A 17,471-nucleotide genomic window follows, 5' to 3' on the forward strand; every position below is an offset into this window, starting at 1 on the left:
CCCAGCATGTCTTCACTTCTAGCGATCCTGACATTTCTTGGTGAAAGAGTTCTTGGACGGTTTAGTTCTAAGCCAGGAGAGACATCACACACAGAGAGCTCAATGAGCAACTAAGGCTCCCTGGAGCTTGATCTTTGCCCCATTTGCCAGCTCAGTTCACACCGGGGTCCTCATGGTGTTATGGTCTTCATCCCTCCGCTTGGGTGAGCCAAGCCACATGGTGACCCAGCTGATAACTTAAGAGGCACAAGATTCTCAAATCCTTGGCTTTGGTGACAAGAAGCAAAGAAGACAAAACGTGCAAATATCGATGGATTCACACAACAGACGCAATGCCTCCTTGGGGCTAGTGTTCTTTCTGCAGCCCTTCAGTGGTCTGGAGTGGAATGTCCAGAAGAATTCTCGGTGATGATGGGACTTTTTAAACATCTGCCTGTGAAATGTGAAACCCAAACGACTCCATTTTAGGATAGCACGGCCATTTTGAGTAAAAACCCCTCCGAGGAGAGAAAACGAAATTTAAAGAGAAAGAAACTCAATGAGCCAATCAGGGGAGGACAGGAAAGTCCCTCAACCCCCCTTACTCTAACCCATCAATCAGTAGCTAACAAGACATCCTTAGTTGAAGAATTAACCAGTCCCCTTAAGCTTCCCTTCCCGCTTCCCCTGCTATACAGTATAAAAAAGATTCGCCGCTTTCTCTTGGGGCTCATTCGATGTTGTGTGAAGAGAGTCCCTGCTTGAGCTTGTAATAAAGTTGCTCACTGTTTTTGCATCGATCCGCGGCTCCTGTGGTGTTTGGTGGGATTCTGCGATCCGGGTACAACATTTTGGGTGCTCGTCTGGGATCCCCCGGACCCTCCAGGACCCGCGCTTCGGAGGACGAACGGCCGGTAAGCAGTAGCAGCAGCTGCATCTGTATCTGTAAGGGGGCCCCGCTCTGTAGCTGGACTTAAACCTAGGTGGACGAGCCGATACGGTCTCCAGCAGGGAGCAGTAAGAGACGTCTTCCAGCTCCCACTCAGTAGTCCCGTGTATATATATATATATACACACACATCTGATATACATCTGATATACTCTGCACCTTTTGTTCTCGGAATTGCGTGTTCTGTTATTTGTCTGGTGTGTCGTCTTGTTTGTTCATTGTGTGACTGACCGACCATGGGACAGACCCAATCTGGATGCTCTCCACTTACCTTAGTAACTGACCATTTCAAAGAAGTTAGAGCTCGAGCTCGTAATCTGAGTGTAGAAATTTAAAAAAATCTCAGATGGTTATCTTTTGCAGTGCTGAATGGCCCTGCTTTAACGTAGGCTGGCCTCCTGAAGGGACTTTTGACTTAAGGACTGTCCGGAGAGTCCGAGAAATCATCCTCAGACCTCGAAGCGGACATCCAGACCAGGTCCCATATATCCTGGTTTGGGAAGACTTAATAGTCAGCCCAACCCCTTGGATCCAACCCTTTTTACCTCCACAGGCAACAGCAGCCACGGAGATCCTAGTGGCTGAAGAAAAGAAAGAGCCTCTGGCTGCCCCCTCTGCCCCTGTTTTACAGGAAGATTCAACTCTTCTTGATCTCTTTATCACACCTCCACCATATTCTCTCCCTCCTCCTATTCATCCCGAACCCCCGCTTCCCCAACCTTCTCCAGAAGTGGCTGGGGGAGGACCTGCAATGAAGCTAGATCTTGCACTGTGTCTGTCTAAATATGTTTTGGTATGTCTTTGTCTCTGGGTAATATTTTTTAGGTTAATTTGTAAATGAGCTCTATTTAATTTGCTTAAAAAAAGGTAAGTGCTTACAAATCAAATAATTCTAAATTAAACAATAAATTCCAGGTTCAGGTGAACTGGGAAATATTCAGTATTAAATACCTGATATTAATGTTTGTTTGTTGACCTATCTAATACAGACATGTCTTAGAGTAATTAACATCAAGTAGAATATTTTCATTGTATCTAGGTTTTACATAAGTTAAATATTATACCTGTTACAAGTTTGTCAACAAGGAAATTACCTCGAGTGAAAAAACTTCTAAAAAATGTAAATGAGGTATGAGTTTGTATATAAACTCTAGTAAGAATAATTATTCTTTGAAAATATCTGTCTACAATAGTCTCTCCAGATTGGCGTAACTTGAATTTCTAAGGGTTGTGCTAAACTAAGTATTAGAAGTCTATTAAATAATTAGGTCATTTCCAAATTAAATAAGATTTTGAAGCATTTACTACTAAACACTGATTTCCTTTTACAGAAAAACTAAAGAGTTTTGGGACTATAAATGAATAATGTTTGATGCCATCCTAAAATGTTTTAGGAAAGCAAGGGTTTTAGAAGTTATAACTGGTATTTATGCTCACCAATCTATAAAATGCTAATATAAAAGTTAGCTCTTGGTTGCTAAAGGAAAGCAGGAAGTGTGCTTTCAGTAAAAAAAAAAAAAAAGTATGAAAAAATACTAAAAAGAGTTATGCACAATCAGGATTTTCTAAAATTGAATTACAATTAGTTAAATAAATGGATTTTGTTAAGAATGACACAGTCATAAGAAAACTGGTTAGAGCCAACTAGGTCCAAGATGGCGGAACTGACTTTCACTAGACCTTGAGCCTTGGTATTTACGCCCATTGTGACATGTCAACAAGCTAAATGATACACCCATCAACATTGACTAAATCTGATCAAATGTTCTAAACGCTTTTAATTGATCTTTTGGATAAAACTTCCTAAATCAAATTCTTTTGAAGTTCCTTTGACATCTAGCTAACTTTGGGGTGTTTCAGAGGGCCTCTGAAACATCCCAAAGAGAGATATTAAACTGTGTTTATTTGGTTGGTTAAATTACATGAAAAAGATTATCAGATGAGTAATAAATCCGCTCATGTTATAATGTATGGAAAATTACTAATACAGATATCCTAGAAATTATATGGAGTTCTTAACATTTTGATATGTCTTGGTATTCTAATGAGAAACCTGATGACTTCACAAAAGTTAACAAAGGACTGAATGAACCAGCGAATATGCCTGCAACTTTTATGGTTTCTATCTGAGAAATTGCAGGTTTAAATCTTGTGTTTTCCAGGAGTAGGGAAAACCTTCCTCTCAAACTAATTATGAAAATAATTTGGTAAAATTACACGTTATAAACAAAGCAATTATATTTTCTCTCTCTCTGACTCCTCCAGAAATTTGAAACTCTTAGGTTTCCAGTAAGTTTACCAAATGAGCTAGGAAGGTTATCTCACTAACAGGTACAAAAATCTCAAGGAATTATTGAGACCTTAAAAAGGGAAGAGTTCACCTAGATTTGTTAGGCAAAATCTGTGATAAGCCTTTGGTGTGAGTTTCCCAGCCTTGTTTTATATTAAAAGTTCAGTCTGAGATTCTATAAATGTTTTAACAAAATAAAAAGTCTATAATCAAGTATGGTTATATAAATCATCAGACCAAAATTAGTGAGAACAGACCTATTTTGCAAACAAACTAGCCTTAATTTGGTTGTATTTGATAAAAAATGAGGGTAACTTTAGGGAGAAAAAGATATTTCAAAAAAATGTTAAATCCCAGTTTGTTAATGGAGATCTGCATGTAGTAAGACTCATTTCTCGGATAGTTCTTTGCTGTTATGTGATATCAATGTGAAATTTAATTGAATTCTTAGAGAACACCCTAAGTTTGTTTCTGAAGCTTATCTCAGTAATCTATCTTTGGATGAAGAACAGATGCCTCATGACCTGCAACCAGGACTGGAAAAAGACATAATTTAAGAGACTGTCTCCAACCTGGATGGAAGGACTTTTTATCAGGTACTCTTAACTAGCTCATGCACAATGAAACTGAAGGGAAATTAACTCTTAGATTAATTCCCACTTCCAAAGGCCCCTACACTGGATTGGTCTATACAGAAGACAGCTGACCTGATCTCACCTTAAAATGATGCTCAAACAAGAGAAACTACACTACACCAGGATGAGAAGACAACAACATCAGAGGTAGACAGCTTGCCCAAGATGCTGGATCTGCTTCGTATGATCATTTATAATGTTTTCTTGACTTCTTAGACCTTTGCATATAAATCAAATGCTTTTCTATCATAGGCCTCATCCTATGCTAGTTTTAGAAATCAATCCAATTGTTGGGTTTGTGGCCAATTACCTATATCTAGTTCTGGGTTACCTTGGTAAATTTCTCTACTACAAGACTCTAACAAGTTGGCCCTGAGGAAATTTACTTAAAAAAAAAAAATTACAGTCATATTCAGGTCACTGTGATACTACCAGATGGGATCCCATCACCGGGCCAATTAATAATGTCTACTCTGACTCTGGCCATAAATTTGAGCCTTTTTCCATTCCTCAAGCTCAATGAGAGCAACAAGAAAAGTTTTAGCAAAGGAAAAAGAAATCTCCCACAATTATGAGATGGATTTATATAGATAACACCAGGATGTGGTAATTTAGGTTTAAAGTCTCCTCTGTGTTGAAAACAATTAAATCATACTAAGGATAATCAGTCTAGTAACACTAGAAAACTGGGCTATGTGCCTTATAGACGGTGGTGCCAATGTATAATTTCCCTGAAAGATAAAGATTTGTACAGTGTAGACTAAGTCAGATGACCTGGGATATACTGGGCTACATCTAATGGAAGCTCTTAACTTAAGTCTTACTTGTGACTTTACTAGTACTGCTGGCTATGTTCTTTGTATTTCACCTGTTTTACAAAACTGCTGCTTCTTACACTGCCAAATGTGTGACTGAGGCCTCTGATAGAATAATATATAGTTCCCTATAAGATCGATGATGATAACAGTGTAACTCTAGATACGAGAAAAAGAAACAAGAGGGAATGTTTTCCTGGACCAAGAGGCTAGTAAGACAGGAGGTCCAGAGAATTTTGGATACTGTTTTATGGCCTAGTCCCGTAACAGCACATTGAGTGGCCTGTCAACAAAATCTTTGCCAAACCTGAGAATGGACATTCTCAGCACCATGGGATAAAATGGTCATGAAATGCCCCCCTCAAAATCATGGTCAAGTTTATGAGCAAAAAGGGGCTCTGCCAACTGAAGATTGACACTTGCCATCTACATCTACAGATATTAAATCATAACCACTGCAACAGCTGACTTTCAACGGCCCTGAAAGGAGTTCAGGGTAAAAATCAGGAATGAAGCACTCGGTGCTCTGAGAAAAACTGGCAGAACAGGCCTTCAGATAATTAGATCTTTTCAGGAGATTTTATGAGTCCCAATTCTTGCATCTTCTCATACCTAGAGAAACACTGACGTCATTAATAGTGACATCTTCTTTGGCTATTAAGGAAAATTTTACAATTAAAAGTCAAAATAGAGTACTCAGCTATGGTTCAGACATCCTGAGAAATAACCAGGTGTTACTATGGGTGTAATTTCAGATCAGACGTTGTATTGCTAAACACTTGAGTTTTCTGAGTCGTGTCAGGCTTAGATGCCACCATTCTCAAAACAATGTCTGTTGGAAGCTAGTAACTTCTACCTTACTTTTTATAAAACTAGGCAACTGGCCTCCTGGCTACAAGTCTCCCTGGCCAGGTCCAGACTGGGTTTCAGGCCTATTCTTCTAGAAGAAAGAGATTTATTTTGTCTATTAAAACTCCAGTTATCCCTCCTCTAGCTACTACTAACTGGGTATGTTACAACAAAATGGCAGACCAAGGGAATGAGATTTTAATCATACAAGGCTCAGATCTAGGACTTGGAACTCAGGAATACTTCCAATTCAGTGTCTCTTCTCCAAGCTGAGGCAGTCCTATGCCCCATTTTGACAGGAAGTTATCACAGTCATAGTTGCCCTGTTCCCTAAATTAAAACTGAGCTGGACTCTGTGGGGTGGCGACTCTGGCATACAGATCTGCTGTGTGTTCTCCATTTCTTATGTGTAGGATATAGGCTTCATTCAGCCTCCTTGGCCTTCCCTGAGTTCCAAAGGGTGGATTCAAACAATTGCTAATCAGGGAAGGGAGGGAATACAGAAACAGAGGAGAAACAATCAAATGGTGGTACAGCCTTGAGACGGGTCCTGGTTCCTACTCAAAGAAATATGCATAACAATGTCTTTTGAGTTCTTCTACAGAGCTGGAGCCCCCACCCAGGTGGAGGATGGTAACTTCAGACTAAACACAAGATTTCTGGAGCACAGCTCTTTGGCTTAACCACCAGCCAATCAAAAAAAAAAAAAAAAAAGTCACAAACCCTGCAGCCCTCACCCCAAATGTTGCCTCCTGTTTCTGGGGACCAGTGATGACCATCCTGTTAGGTCTTCTGTTTGGCCCCTGTCTATTTTATCTCTGAGAGGCGCCAACAGTTTCAAACTAAATTGCTGTTATTATAAGAGTAAAAACTGGTTTCAGATATGGAACACCCCAACTTAGGTCAGGTATAGAGAGACTTCTGCTCTGCTAGGCAGGCCTACGCCCAGGCACAGCAGGAAGAAGTTACAGAAGGAAGAGACCTCCGGCCCAATTCCCAAGAAGCATCTTGAGTATGAAGTCTCTCAGGGGGGAGTTGTTAGGGGAAGCACACTGACTGAAACCGCCCACCCTGGCCAGGCACCATAGTAACCATTTGCATGAGTTGTTTTATGACAGGAGATCCTGATAAGGAATACAGAACTAACAAGCCACCACCAGCCGGAAGAGTTCGGGAAAGGTCGAGAAGAGACACTGCCTGTCCGTCCACCTAATGTTACTCAGATCTCAATATTCGACTGTCTCCACAGATGATATAGTTGACTCTGCAGAAGACCCATGATTGGGCCTTCCATAGGAACTAGAAGAGGAGGAAATGTGAAATGTGAAACCCAAATGACTCCATTTTAGGATAGCACCACCATTTTGAGTAAAACCCCCTCCCGAGGAGAGAAAACGAAATTTAAAGAGAAAGAAACACAACGAGCCAATCAGGGGAGGACAGGAAAGTCCCTCACCCCCTTACTCTAACCCACCAATCAGTAGCTAACAAGACATCCTTAGTTGAAGAATTAACCAGTCCCCTTAAGCTTCCCTTCCCGCTTCCCCTGCTATACAGTATAAAAAAGATTCACCGCTTTCACTCAGGGCTCGTTCGCCGTTGTGTGAAGAGAGTCCCTGCTCGAGCTTGTAATAAAGTTCCTCACTGTTTTTGCATCGATCCGCGGCTCCTGTGGTGTTTGGTGGGATTCTGCGATCTGGGTACAACACTGCCCTGTCCAGCACCCTGGCACCTGGCCACATGATGCTACTGAGCACTTGAAACGTGATGGGTGTGACTGAAGAACTGAACGCTTTACTTAATACATGTGTAGAGTCACTGTCTGTCCCGCGTGGCTGGGTAAGTACTTTACCGGCCAGTGCAGGTCCAGACTGAGGGGGATCTTGTCCTGTTTCCACCCCTGGAACCCCAGCACCCTCAGTGCCCACAGCTGGGAAAAGGTTGAGGGGCTTCCCCGGTGGCTCAGTGGCAAAGAATCCACCTGCCAATGCAAGGGACATGAGAGATGTGGGTTCAGTCTCTGGGTCAAGAAGATCCCCTTGAGAAGGGAATAGCAGCCCACTCCAGGATTCTTGCCTGGAGAATCCCATGCAGAGAGGAGCCTAGCGAGCTACACACCATCCATGGGGTCGCAAATGCTGGGAGCCAGCACATGAGATCCCACCCATGACAAGGTCATGAGGGAGAAAACCTGACGGGCAAGGCGGATCAGGTTTTCAGGGGCCAGCTCACGAGATCCCACCCATGACACGGTCATGAGGAGAAAACCTGACAGGCAAGGCGGATCAGGTTTTCAGGGATTCCGAAAAGCTGTCCCCGGTGTTCACCTTAAAGGTGATATCTGTCTTTCTGATGCCTGCCTCAATGGACTACTCCCTAACTTCTGTGACACAGGCAGAAGGCCTTCCCCGATCTCTTCCCAAATAAGAATCAATTTAGAACTTTAATCAATAAGTTTCCCAGGTGGTGGTATTTTATGAGATTATTTAGGGTGAAAGGAGTGTTTTAATTTAAACTCCTTTGCTGATAGTTTGTTAGCCAAATGCATTTATGCCCTTGGTACTAATATGCATGATTGCTTATAATATCCTAATCATAAAATAGCATAAAGAACCTGATTATATAAAAGCCCTAATAGACATAGAGCCTTTTTGAGGGGTGGAGGAGTCCTATTAGAAAACATAAGAAAAATTATTCTAATGGTGGTTATTGGGTTGACGTTTCCTTGCTGTGATTTGCTTGCTGTGTTTTTGCTTTTAATGTGCTAAGGTTGTGTTATAGAAACCATTGTTAATATAGTTAAAGATCTAGAGAAATAAGAACTTAGCCCTAGTGTGGTACCAATGAGATGGTTGTTAATTGTCAGCCAGGAGTGCTAGGCAGAAGCTGCCTCACCAAAGTCGCAGAGTCAGTGTGGGGTAAACTTCTTAGATAAACGCAACTGACAACTTCTGCAGAAGGATTAATTTTTGTGTTAACAAGGTTATACTTCCACTCTGTACTGTTGCCCTATGAGACTGCTACCTTTCAGTTAAGGTCACCATAGAAACAGAAAATAGGTTTACATTCACCTGACTTGCATAAAATGTTAATAGGCCCCCAGGCCAGAAGATAATGTACAATACCCTCATAAACACAGAAGCATGCAGAAAACACCCTGGTTTCATGAAGGACAAGCTGACGTAATGTTAAACTATCTTCCCCTTAGAAATGTACTAACTTAGGGTATAAAAGCTATGGTAAAAAATAAGCATTGCCAGACTCTGCCAGACCCTGCAAACACCCCCGTCTGGTCATTCTCTCTCTCTCTCTCGCTCTCTCTCTCTCTCTCTCTCCCCCTCGCAGAGTTGGCCCTATCAAGGCTGGTCTCATGTGTCTTCTCTCTCTCTCGCCAACGCCGTTCATCCTGAGGGTACCCCCTGGATCCTGCCGAGGCTGGCAGCAAAGAGTCAAACATGACTCAATCAACTTAGCACACACACACGCAGCCTCTTCTGGCAAGTGGCACCACACTGGATATCTCAAACAGAATATACTTCATCTTTTTATTTTGCCAACTTGCATTGCTTTATTACTGTTTCATGGAAAGCACTTTGTTTAAATACAGCAGTGTGCACATGTCAATCTTAAACTTCCAATCTATTTCTCCCCCGACCCTTCCCCTCTGTAACTCTAAGTTTGTTCTGTAAGTCTACAAGGCTGTTTCTGTCTTGTAAATAAGTTCATCCTTGTAAGCTATTACTGAACAGAGGTTGTTTTTTAAAATTGGCTTTCTTTTATTTTAAACTGAATAATTTAAAGACCCAATTTGCAAATTTTTATGCTTTCCTGGAATTTTTGAAAAAGTAGGATGATCATGGTAACCTACCCAGTATGTGCAATTGATTATAATAACTTCTCCCCGAAGTCTGATAGTTAACATAGAGTAATAGAATAGCCAGAGGACTACTAATAGGTTGTGTGATTTCTGAAGATGATCCTATAGCTCTTGGACTCCACTCTTCACCTCAGAGCTGCCAGGCCCCTTTGTAGGAGGAGAAGGAGTATCCATGGAGAAACCTCTTTAAAAAGAGATCCGGTCTTTTTTTATAACACTCTGTGTGCTTAAAGGATGGGGCAGGTCAGGGCTCAGCATGGTCTTGGTTTACATTGAATTCCTCATACACTGGGATCAGCAGAGAGGTGCATGGGGCTCAGGGGAGTGGGAGTGAACAATCTCTCAGAGAGAGTTCCATGGTTCAAGTGGGCGTATATCACGTCTTCTGCTGGAGAGTCCTGAGAGGAAGGAAGTGTAACTGATGGAATGACACACGATTTTGAAGGCTGGGGCATTGGGCATTGGAGGGGCTCGGGCTATGGCAAGGGTTTCAGCTGGGAGGACTCACCTTGCCGCTCACTGTTCTGTCTTCCTGGGGCTCTCCTTCCATGATGGCAACATCTGCGAATGGAAGAGAGTCAAGGCTCTTGGGGTCGGGGTAATTCTTCTAGATCTCCGTATCTTTGGTGGGGACGTCAAAGCCAGGAAAAGACATGGGTGTTCCCCAGGTTGCTTAGCCTGTCTACTCCGCTTTAAAAAAAAAAAAAAAAAAAAAATCCCATGTAAAAGCGGAGCCACTGACGGACTCTCTCAAGAACCTGTACAAACCCTCGGAGCCCATCCTACGTCTTCTGTTATGGACCATCCTCTAATGTGTATCAGAGGATTCCCAAGATCATAAAGGGCACAAGAACAGATGGCTGTGGCTGGAAGGAAGAACAGGGCTTGGAACGTCCCTTGTGGCTGGGGATAAAGAGTCCTCCTTCCCATGCAGAGAGTGTGGGTTCTGTCCCTGGTGGGAGAACCGAGACCCCACGTGCTGTGAAGCAGCTAACCCCCACAGGCTGCAACTGCTGAGCCCGCGAGCTCTGGAGCCTTGAACCGCACCCCAGCACCACAATTAAGATCCCCCATGCTGCTGCCAAGACCTGAAGCAGACAAAAATAAATGAACACATATTTTCATATAAAGAACAGGGTTCCATGGTTCTCTGGAAGATAGCCCCTCAGGGATTACAAAGGTAAATCAGGTTTTAACCTACAGGAAGTGAAAATGCCATTTTCTGCTCTGAGCCCACCTCCCCCCTGGGTCAGATGACACTGTCCTTCCCTCCTTCAGACTTATGATTTTGGGTAGAACACCAGTGACAGTTTGGCTCTTCATACTTACTTTTTGGGAAACCAGTGACAGACAAGAACAGCAAGGAAGATGCTGGTATAGATGAAGGCTACGGATAGCCTAAGGAGAAGGTGCAGCTGGCTGGAGTAGCCTTGAGGAAGCTTTGCTTCTGCCAACAAGCAAATGGGAGAAGTTCTGGTTATTCGTTGCATACACCCTGCCCCTACACACAGGATTTATTCTATCTTTGTGTCAAAGTGTGTCAACATCTCTCAACCTGATCAGTTATGGTCTCCACTTCCCAGGAGGTACCAAAGCATCCAGGAGAGATGCTAGCAGTGGATAAAGTAAAGAGGCTGTGAAAGACCAGCAGAGGTCTGAACCAAGGTCCCTCGGGCACTGATACAGTTTTTCTCTGGTCCCCCTCATCAAAGCATGGTGTTTATGCATGATTGGAGACCCCTTTAATCCTCAATACGATTGCCCCTCCATCCACATATACGGGGAATGGAATTCTCAAGAGGACATGACATTTCTATTTCTGAACAGTGGAATGTTTATTTCATAAAACAATAGTAAAAGAATAGCACATATTAAAGTGCTCCCTACAATTCTCCTCTTCTCCCCCACCCCCACCATCCTTCCCCAAAGATCCTGGTGAAGGGAGGGTAAGCATCTCCTTTAAGCATGGGGTCAGGTCACTCAGACCCGCTCTCTCCAATTTAGAAATTTGCAGTCCCAGACCATGAGAAACTCAGTGCCCCCTCTGGTTCTAATACAGACCATGATCTCAAATGCTGACATGACAGGAACTTTGAGAAGCCCAAAGTCACAGAAATGGGAGGTGGTAGAACCAACACTCACACAAGAACCCTCTGTCTTCTCAGACACTTGCCGAGATAGGAGACAGACTTGCTTACCTTCTGTGGTGTGTGGCTTCATGGTTGATGGGCAAGTACTTGCAGTGGATTCTAGGAGAAAGAAGACAGAAGGGGTGAGCAAGTAACCCATGAATGAGGACTATTCTTTTTGGAAGGTTGACCTCCTGCCTGTCTTTTGACTCTGTCATCCCCCAGAGCACTGATCGGGGAGGGGAGAGCTTCTGGTCCCTCCCCATGAATGCCTTGTGTAGACCCTCCATCCTGAAGAAGTGACAGTGGAAGGAGGCAGGAAGGATATGCCTGGTGGTGAAAGAAAGCTGTAAGCAAGAGACATTCTCTCTGCTCCGGGAATGAATATCTATGCTCCTTAATTGGGAAATCACCTGTATATCTGAGGTGCTTCAGAAAACACTAAGAGCAAGGGGTGGATGCAATCTCTGATCTTCCCAAAGCAGCCTAGCCTCTCCTCCTCCTGGGTCTACCCTGACCCTTTTCTTTATCTGCCTGGATAGACAGGACTCTGATGAAGAGCATCCACACAGGAGGTGGAAGAGGGTTGAGATGCCATCGACCATCTTTCTTCCTCTCTGGTTCTCATTGCCTCCATTTCTCCAGAAGCCCAAAGGTCCCCTGACACCAGCATGGGGCCCTTGAGATAGAGCTCAGAGATAGAATAAGACTATGGAAAAAGCGAAATGGACTTTTTGCACAGCGCAATCTCATTTACTATATTGTAAAGCATGGGATTCTTCATGGGTTCTCGATGCAAGGATCCTGGAGTGGGTAGCCATTTCCTCCTCCGGGAGACCACATTTTGTCAGGACTCTTCACTATGACCGTCAGGCTTGGATGGCCCTGCACCACATGGCTCATAGCTTCATTGAGTTACACAAGCACCTTCATCACGACAAGGCTGTGATCCACGAAGGCGAGATAGTGAAGCACAGAGGAGTCTGTTGTGCTGCAGCCCATGGGATCACAAAGAGTGGGACACAACATAGCGACTGGACAGCAACAAGAAAGCTGGGCCAGGAGGAGGGTCCTCACCTGTGACACACAGGAGCAGGGGGTCGCTGGGGTCTGACCATGCATAGGGAGAGTGACTGAAGGAGCCGTAGCACCTGTAGGCCCTGCTGTGGGCTGGGGTCCCAGGACCCAGAGCGAATGCTGCCTGGAGTGCTCCACGGGGGCCCCGCCCTCCAGCGAGCGGGCGCCCAGGGTTCTCCCCCTCCCTGAGCAGATGGAACTGGTGAAAATTGCTCTCGGAGCTGCAGAGCAAGGTCACAGTCTCTCCTGACCTCACCATGGGGCCCCCCTCGTCTGAGAGAGAGGGTTTCTTGGACAGACCTTGAAGGAAGACCTTGATCTTAGAGCATTGAGTAACTCTAGTCCTAAATAGAGGCCTAAAGCCAGAAGTGTGCAACGAGAGAAATGTTGAAATGAGAAGCCTGCCCACCGCCAGGAGAGAAAGCCCCACAGCAAGGAATACCCAGTACAGGGGAAGATTCAAACTTAACTTTAATAATGGAGTGTCACTTAAGATCTTTTTTTCAACAAAGAAATATAAATAAATGAACAACTGAATCACTCTTACGTACTACAGGAAATAACAACATCTTAAATCAACTAGAATTCAACCAAAAAAGAAAATTTAAAAATCAACCAGATTGGGCTGCTCTTGAAAAACGGAAGCTACTAACTATCTAACTATGGCTGGGACCCTAAGAAAACATGGTAATGATCCAGATGCAGATATTATGGAGTGGAAATTGGCAAAACCTCACAGGATATTTGACCACCTCACTCTTGAGGGAGTGTTCCACGCTGCTCTGCCCACTCCCAGGGCTGGAAGGAACTCCTTGGTGGGAAGGGTTGGAGGGACCACTTCCCCCTCTTTGTGCAGAAGGACGTGTTAAAACATGAGGCTGAGCAATGTCAGGATGTTGACCTCTATCACGATCACCCAGGGGCCGGACTGCAAGGGCATCTGGTACCACAGTGCTCCAGACAGAGGAAGGGAGCTCTGACATGAAGGTGGGAAAACCAGCCCTTTAACCAACCATCGTTGGCTGCCTGAGCCAGGAACTGCCCGGGTCCCTGCTCTGATATATTTTTCTCCACTGTTTGTTCTTTCATGTTCTTGCTCCTTCACTCTGTCACTGGCTGTGTCTTCTCTTTAGCACATGGCAGGTACTCTGCTCTCTTTCCCTTCCGTGTTCACACCTCCTCTCTCTCTGGTTTGTTCCCTCTCCCGAGTGTGTGAGTGTCTTTGCACGCCTGTCATTGTCTCCCGGTACTGATGCTGGACTGGACACCAGACCTTCTGTGACACAGACAGCAGAGGGGACTGGTCTGGGCACACTGACCTGTGATGACGATGTCCACGGGGTCGCTGGGGGCTGACCACTCATAGGGGGAGCGGCTGAGAGAGCCGTAGCATCTGTAGGTGCCCACTCTCGCCAAAGTCATGGGGCCAATGAAGAAGTCAGCTGGGGAATGCCCGCCCGTGAACGTCTCTCCACGTGTCTGGAAATGCCCTGTGCTGTTTTCCTGGTGCAGGATAAACTTGTCAAACAACAGCTGTGATTGACAGCGAAGGGTCACATTCCTTCCCTCCTGCACGAGGGGGCCTGGGTGGGCTGAGATGGCGGGTTTTTTGAACACACCTAGGAGCAAAGAGGTTGTGAGCTTCAGTGAGTCATCCGGCCTCAGTGCTTCCCCTGAGAGCTGAAGGTGTGAAAAATGGAACCACCAAAGCCAATGACCCTTCCTGTCTGTCCTGTTGCATTCTCTCTAGCCTTGTTCTCAGGCTCTGGCTCATGATTTTCTGTTTCTCTTTGCTCAAGACCTCCAGCCTCCTCTGTGCTTATTCTAAACTCTTTAGCTGCTGGATCTGCTCTCATCTCCAGGCATGCATGCTCAGTCACTTCACTCGTGTCCGACTCTGTGGGACCCCATGGATGTAGCCTGCCAGGCTCCTCTGTCCACGGGATTCTCCAGGCGAGAATACTGGAGTGGGTTGCCATGCTCTCAGCTTCATCCGATCCCTAATATGTGTGGTGGGGAGCTGGGTGGTTCTGAGGATGCATTCCCTGGCTCCCTTCAGACTCACATAGAATGTGGGCGATGACTGGCAGGATGGTGGGATGGAGGTGGAGAAAAGGGAACATTTCCCATTTGACCCCATCCCATGCCTCTGGAGACTTTCCTGAGACTCCTCCCTGGGGCTCCATCTCCTTCATCGGGGACTACAGCTCCCTACTGCGTGGCAGGTGCTGGATCAGGGCCACTCCCCACACCCCTGCTGGCAGGCAGTTGCTGCATCCTGTCTAACTAATGCCGAGGGAGTCTCCTCCTTCCTGAACCGGGCACTCCATCTATTCAACACCCAGAGTTTAAACTCTCACACTGGGTTCTCTTTCCTGGTTCATTTCTGGCTAGGAATCACTAAGTCTTGAACCACATAAGGAAGTTGGACCTAGGGTGGGATTGCCTGCATAGAAGGCTGTCCCAGGCTTGGCTGGACCCCTTATACCTGTGACGACAATGTGCAGGGGGTCACTCTGTCTGGGCAACAGAAGGAGAAACCTGGAGAATCCAGAACATGTGTAGGACCCAGCATGTTCTCTGGTCACCGGGCCAAGGGTGAAGTTGTTGAAATGATTTCCCCGGAGCTCAGACAAACTGGTCCCATCTGCTTTGAACAGTCTGAATCTCTTAAGTGGAGAACGGAAGTAACACTGGAGAGTCACAGTCTGTCCTAAGGGAACCACGGGGCTTGGCCAGGCTGACAAAGAGGGCTTCTCAAATTCACCTAGGAGAGATGGAGGCACAGGCTTTGAGAGGAAAATAGGAACAGTCCCCTCTCCCCACTGCTCTTGGTGGAGCACTTCCCCTTCAAGTCTTCCAAGGTACCAACTCTAAAGTGCATCACCCTGTTACTCAAGGACACCTAGGGCTTGGGGACAGACAGAGACACAGTCAACCCAGGACAGACATCGTGGAGAGCCTAAGGATGTGATTCTGAGCAATGATTCTTCTCAGGAGAAGAATAAGTCCTTGGACTGACAAAATGTTGAAAACTCTCTCAAAACACAAAACATTGGGGATTCCTAGGCAGTCAAGGAGTTAGTACTCAGCAATTTCTATGCCAAGGGCCTGGGTTGAATCCCTCATCAGGATACTGAGATCCGGCACACTGTGCAATGCATGCAAAGGAAAACACCACAGAAAAGTGATGCATGGAAAAGAAGTTAAAGGACTTCCGTGTTGTATTTTTTGTAGCTCAAACAGTAAAGAATCTCCCTGCAAAGAGCAGGGTTCAGTCCTCAGGTAGGGAAGATGCCCCGGAGAAGGAAATGGCAACACCCTCCAGGATTCTTGCCTGGAGAACCCCATGGACAGAGGAGCCTGCTGAGCTACAGTCCATGGGGTCACAGAGTCAGACTTGAGAGAGTGACTAACAGTAACACAACTAAGAAGAGAAAAAGCCACTTGACTGAAAAGCAGGAAGGAAACCATGAACCTCACTCCTTTGTTAGCTAGCCTCCATCAAATGTGGGACCAGGCCCAGGTGGCCATGCCTGATGCCCAGCCCCTCCCCTGGGGTCAGGTCTAGCGGGCGGCCCCACAGATCCTGTTGTGAAGGGCCGGTTGGAGATGCCACCTTGTTGGAGAGGGGTCTGTCGGCTGTAGCCCCTTGCCTCCCTCTGATGATAGAAATGGCACTCAGGGCCCCAGCCCCCAGCTCCCAGACTTCACACTGTCCCTTCAGGTCCAGAGTCCAGAGCCGAGCTAACCTCTGGGGAGAGTGAAGATGAGTATCAAGGCCAATAGGAGGACCTGGGATCCACAGGGCACGCGGCTCTCACTGTACTGACAGGGGTCTCACCCTGCCCCCCAGTGTCATCTGCCTCAGCCCCGCCTGCTCTGCTGAACACAGAAATAAGGGATGGGGAGGACTCACCCACAGCTGCCCAGATCCTCAGACTCACACAGAATCCTAGAAGGAAAAGCCCGTCAGAGATGGCTTGTCCCGATGGACCCCAAGCTCCTTGCACCCTCATCCAGGGAAGCTGGTCAGTGGTGTGAAGACCCCCGATTTCCACCATAAACCTCTCCTACAGGTCTTTCCAGACTCACCGAGACTCAGGAGGCTGAGGAGTGTGGGGCACATGGCTCTGCTTCTGTGAGGCAGGAGGCAGGACTGAGCAAAGCTGACCGAGTCACAGGATGCGGAAGGCGGGCGGTGTTGTTCATACAGTCAGCCTGGTGCCTGTCACAGGGGAAGATGGGCAGCCTCTTCTCACGCCAGGGATGGAAGTCTGTCTGAGCCTCGTCACTGTGGTCACCTCATGACCTGAGCGTCAATTTTGTTTCCCGGAACACTATAAACGTAGTAGGATTTGAACAGGTCTTGCTGCCTTCAGGAAATAGAAACAGTGATTTGGTGTATAGCATGCAGGATGCTTTCCCCAAGCTCATGATAAATGTCATTAACCTTAACTCTTTGCATAAGAGAAATCACATGTACCCACCTGGTATCTCAGGCTCAGTACAGGTTACCAATTAAAGAGTCATTAATAGAGACTTTGATTCTGCATTCTTATAAGAGGAACAATCATGCATATTATGGCTCTTTGAAAATTGTAAAAAAATTCTATATTGTAATATATGTGATTAAGAAACTAACTAATTGTGTTAGTTTCAGTTGTACAACAAAGTGATTCAGTTATTCATATACATGCATCTATTGCTCTCAAATTCTTTTCCCAGTTATGTAGTTACAGAATATTAAGTAGAATTCTCTGATTTTACAGTAGCTCCTTTTTGGTCATCCATCTTTGTGTATATGTCAATCCCAAACTTCCAATCTAACCTCCCCCTGACACTATCCTCCCTGGTATCCATAAGTTCAT

At 45.4% G+C, this 17,471-nt stretch overlaps 1 protein-coding gene across 4 annotated transcripts; it reads right to left on the reverse strand.

The window, feature by feature from the left end:
* Positions 1 to 244: 244 nt before the first annotated feature.
* Positions 245 to 16,742, reverse strand: LOC133052195 (putative killer cell immunoglobulin-like receptor-like protein KIR3DX1). 4 transcript variants are annotated; one of them, XM_061136962.1, is made up of 8 exons: positions 16,696 to 16,736; positions 16,520 to 16,555; positions 15,089 to 15,367; positions 13,920 to 14,219; positions 11,593 to 11,643; positions 10,724 to 10,841; positions 9,903 to 9,955; positions 245 to 433 (listed from the first exon to the last, which is right to left on the reverse strand). In XM_061136962.1, the coding sequence occupies exons 1-8, from the start codon at positions 16,727 to 16,729 to the stop codon at positions 369 to 371; spliced, it is 936 nt and encodes a 311-aa protein (XP_060992945.1). In that variant the 5' UTR covers positions 16,730 to 16,736; the 3' UTR covers positions 245 to 368. The 4 variants fall into 4 exon arrangements, with proteins under 4 accessions (XP_060992945.1, XP_060992950.1, XP_060992957.1 ...); XM_061136967.1 differs by lacking the exon at positions 16,520 to 16,555 and having other exon boundaries at positions 16,696 to 16,742; XM_061136974.1 differs by lacking the exon at positions 245 to 433 and having other exon boundaries at positions 9,918 to 10,084.
* Between the last annotated feature and the right edge of the window lie 729 nt (positions 16,743 to 17,471).

Source organism: Dama dama, chromosome 4 (assembly GCF_033118175.1).
Source record: "Dama dama isolate Ldn47 chromosome 4, ASM3311817v1, whole genome shotgun sequence".
Classification (NCBI taxonomy): domain Eukaryota; kingdom Metazoa; phylum Chordata; class Mammalia; order Artiodactyla; family Cervidae; genus Dama; species Dama dama.

What these genes read in the sequence shown, in the direction of transcription:
- LOC133052195 (XM_061136962.1), bottom strand. Translation starts at nt 16,729, where the DNA reads ATGTGCCCCACACTCCTCAGCCTCCTGAGTCTCG. An exon ending in CCTGCACATTGTCGTCACAG is followed by an intron (nt 14,220 to 15,088) that starts GTATAAGGGGTC and finishes CTTTGCTCCTAG; the next exon opens with GTGTGTTCAAAAAACCCGCC. An exon ending in GAAGCCACACACCACAGAAG is followed by an intron (nt 10,842 to 11,592) that starts GTAAGCAAGTCT and finishes GCTTGTTGGCAG; the next exon opens with AAGCAAAGCTTCCTCAAGGC.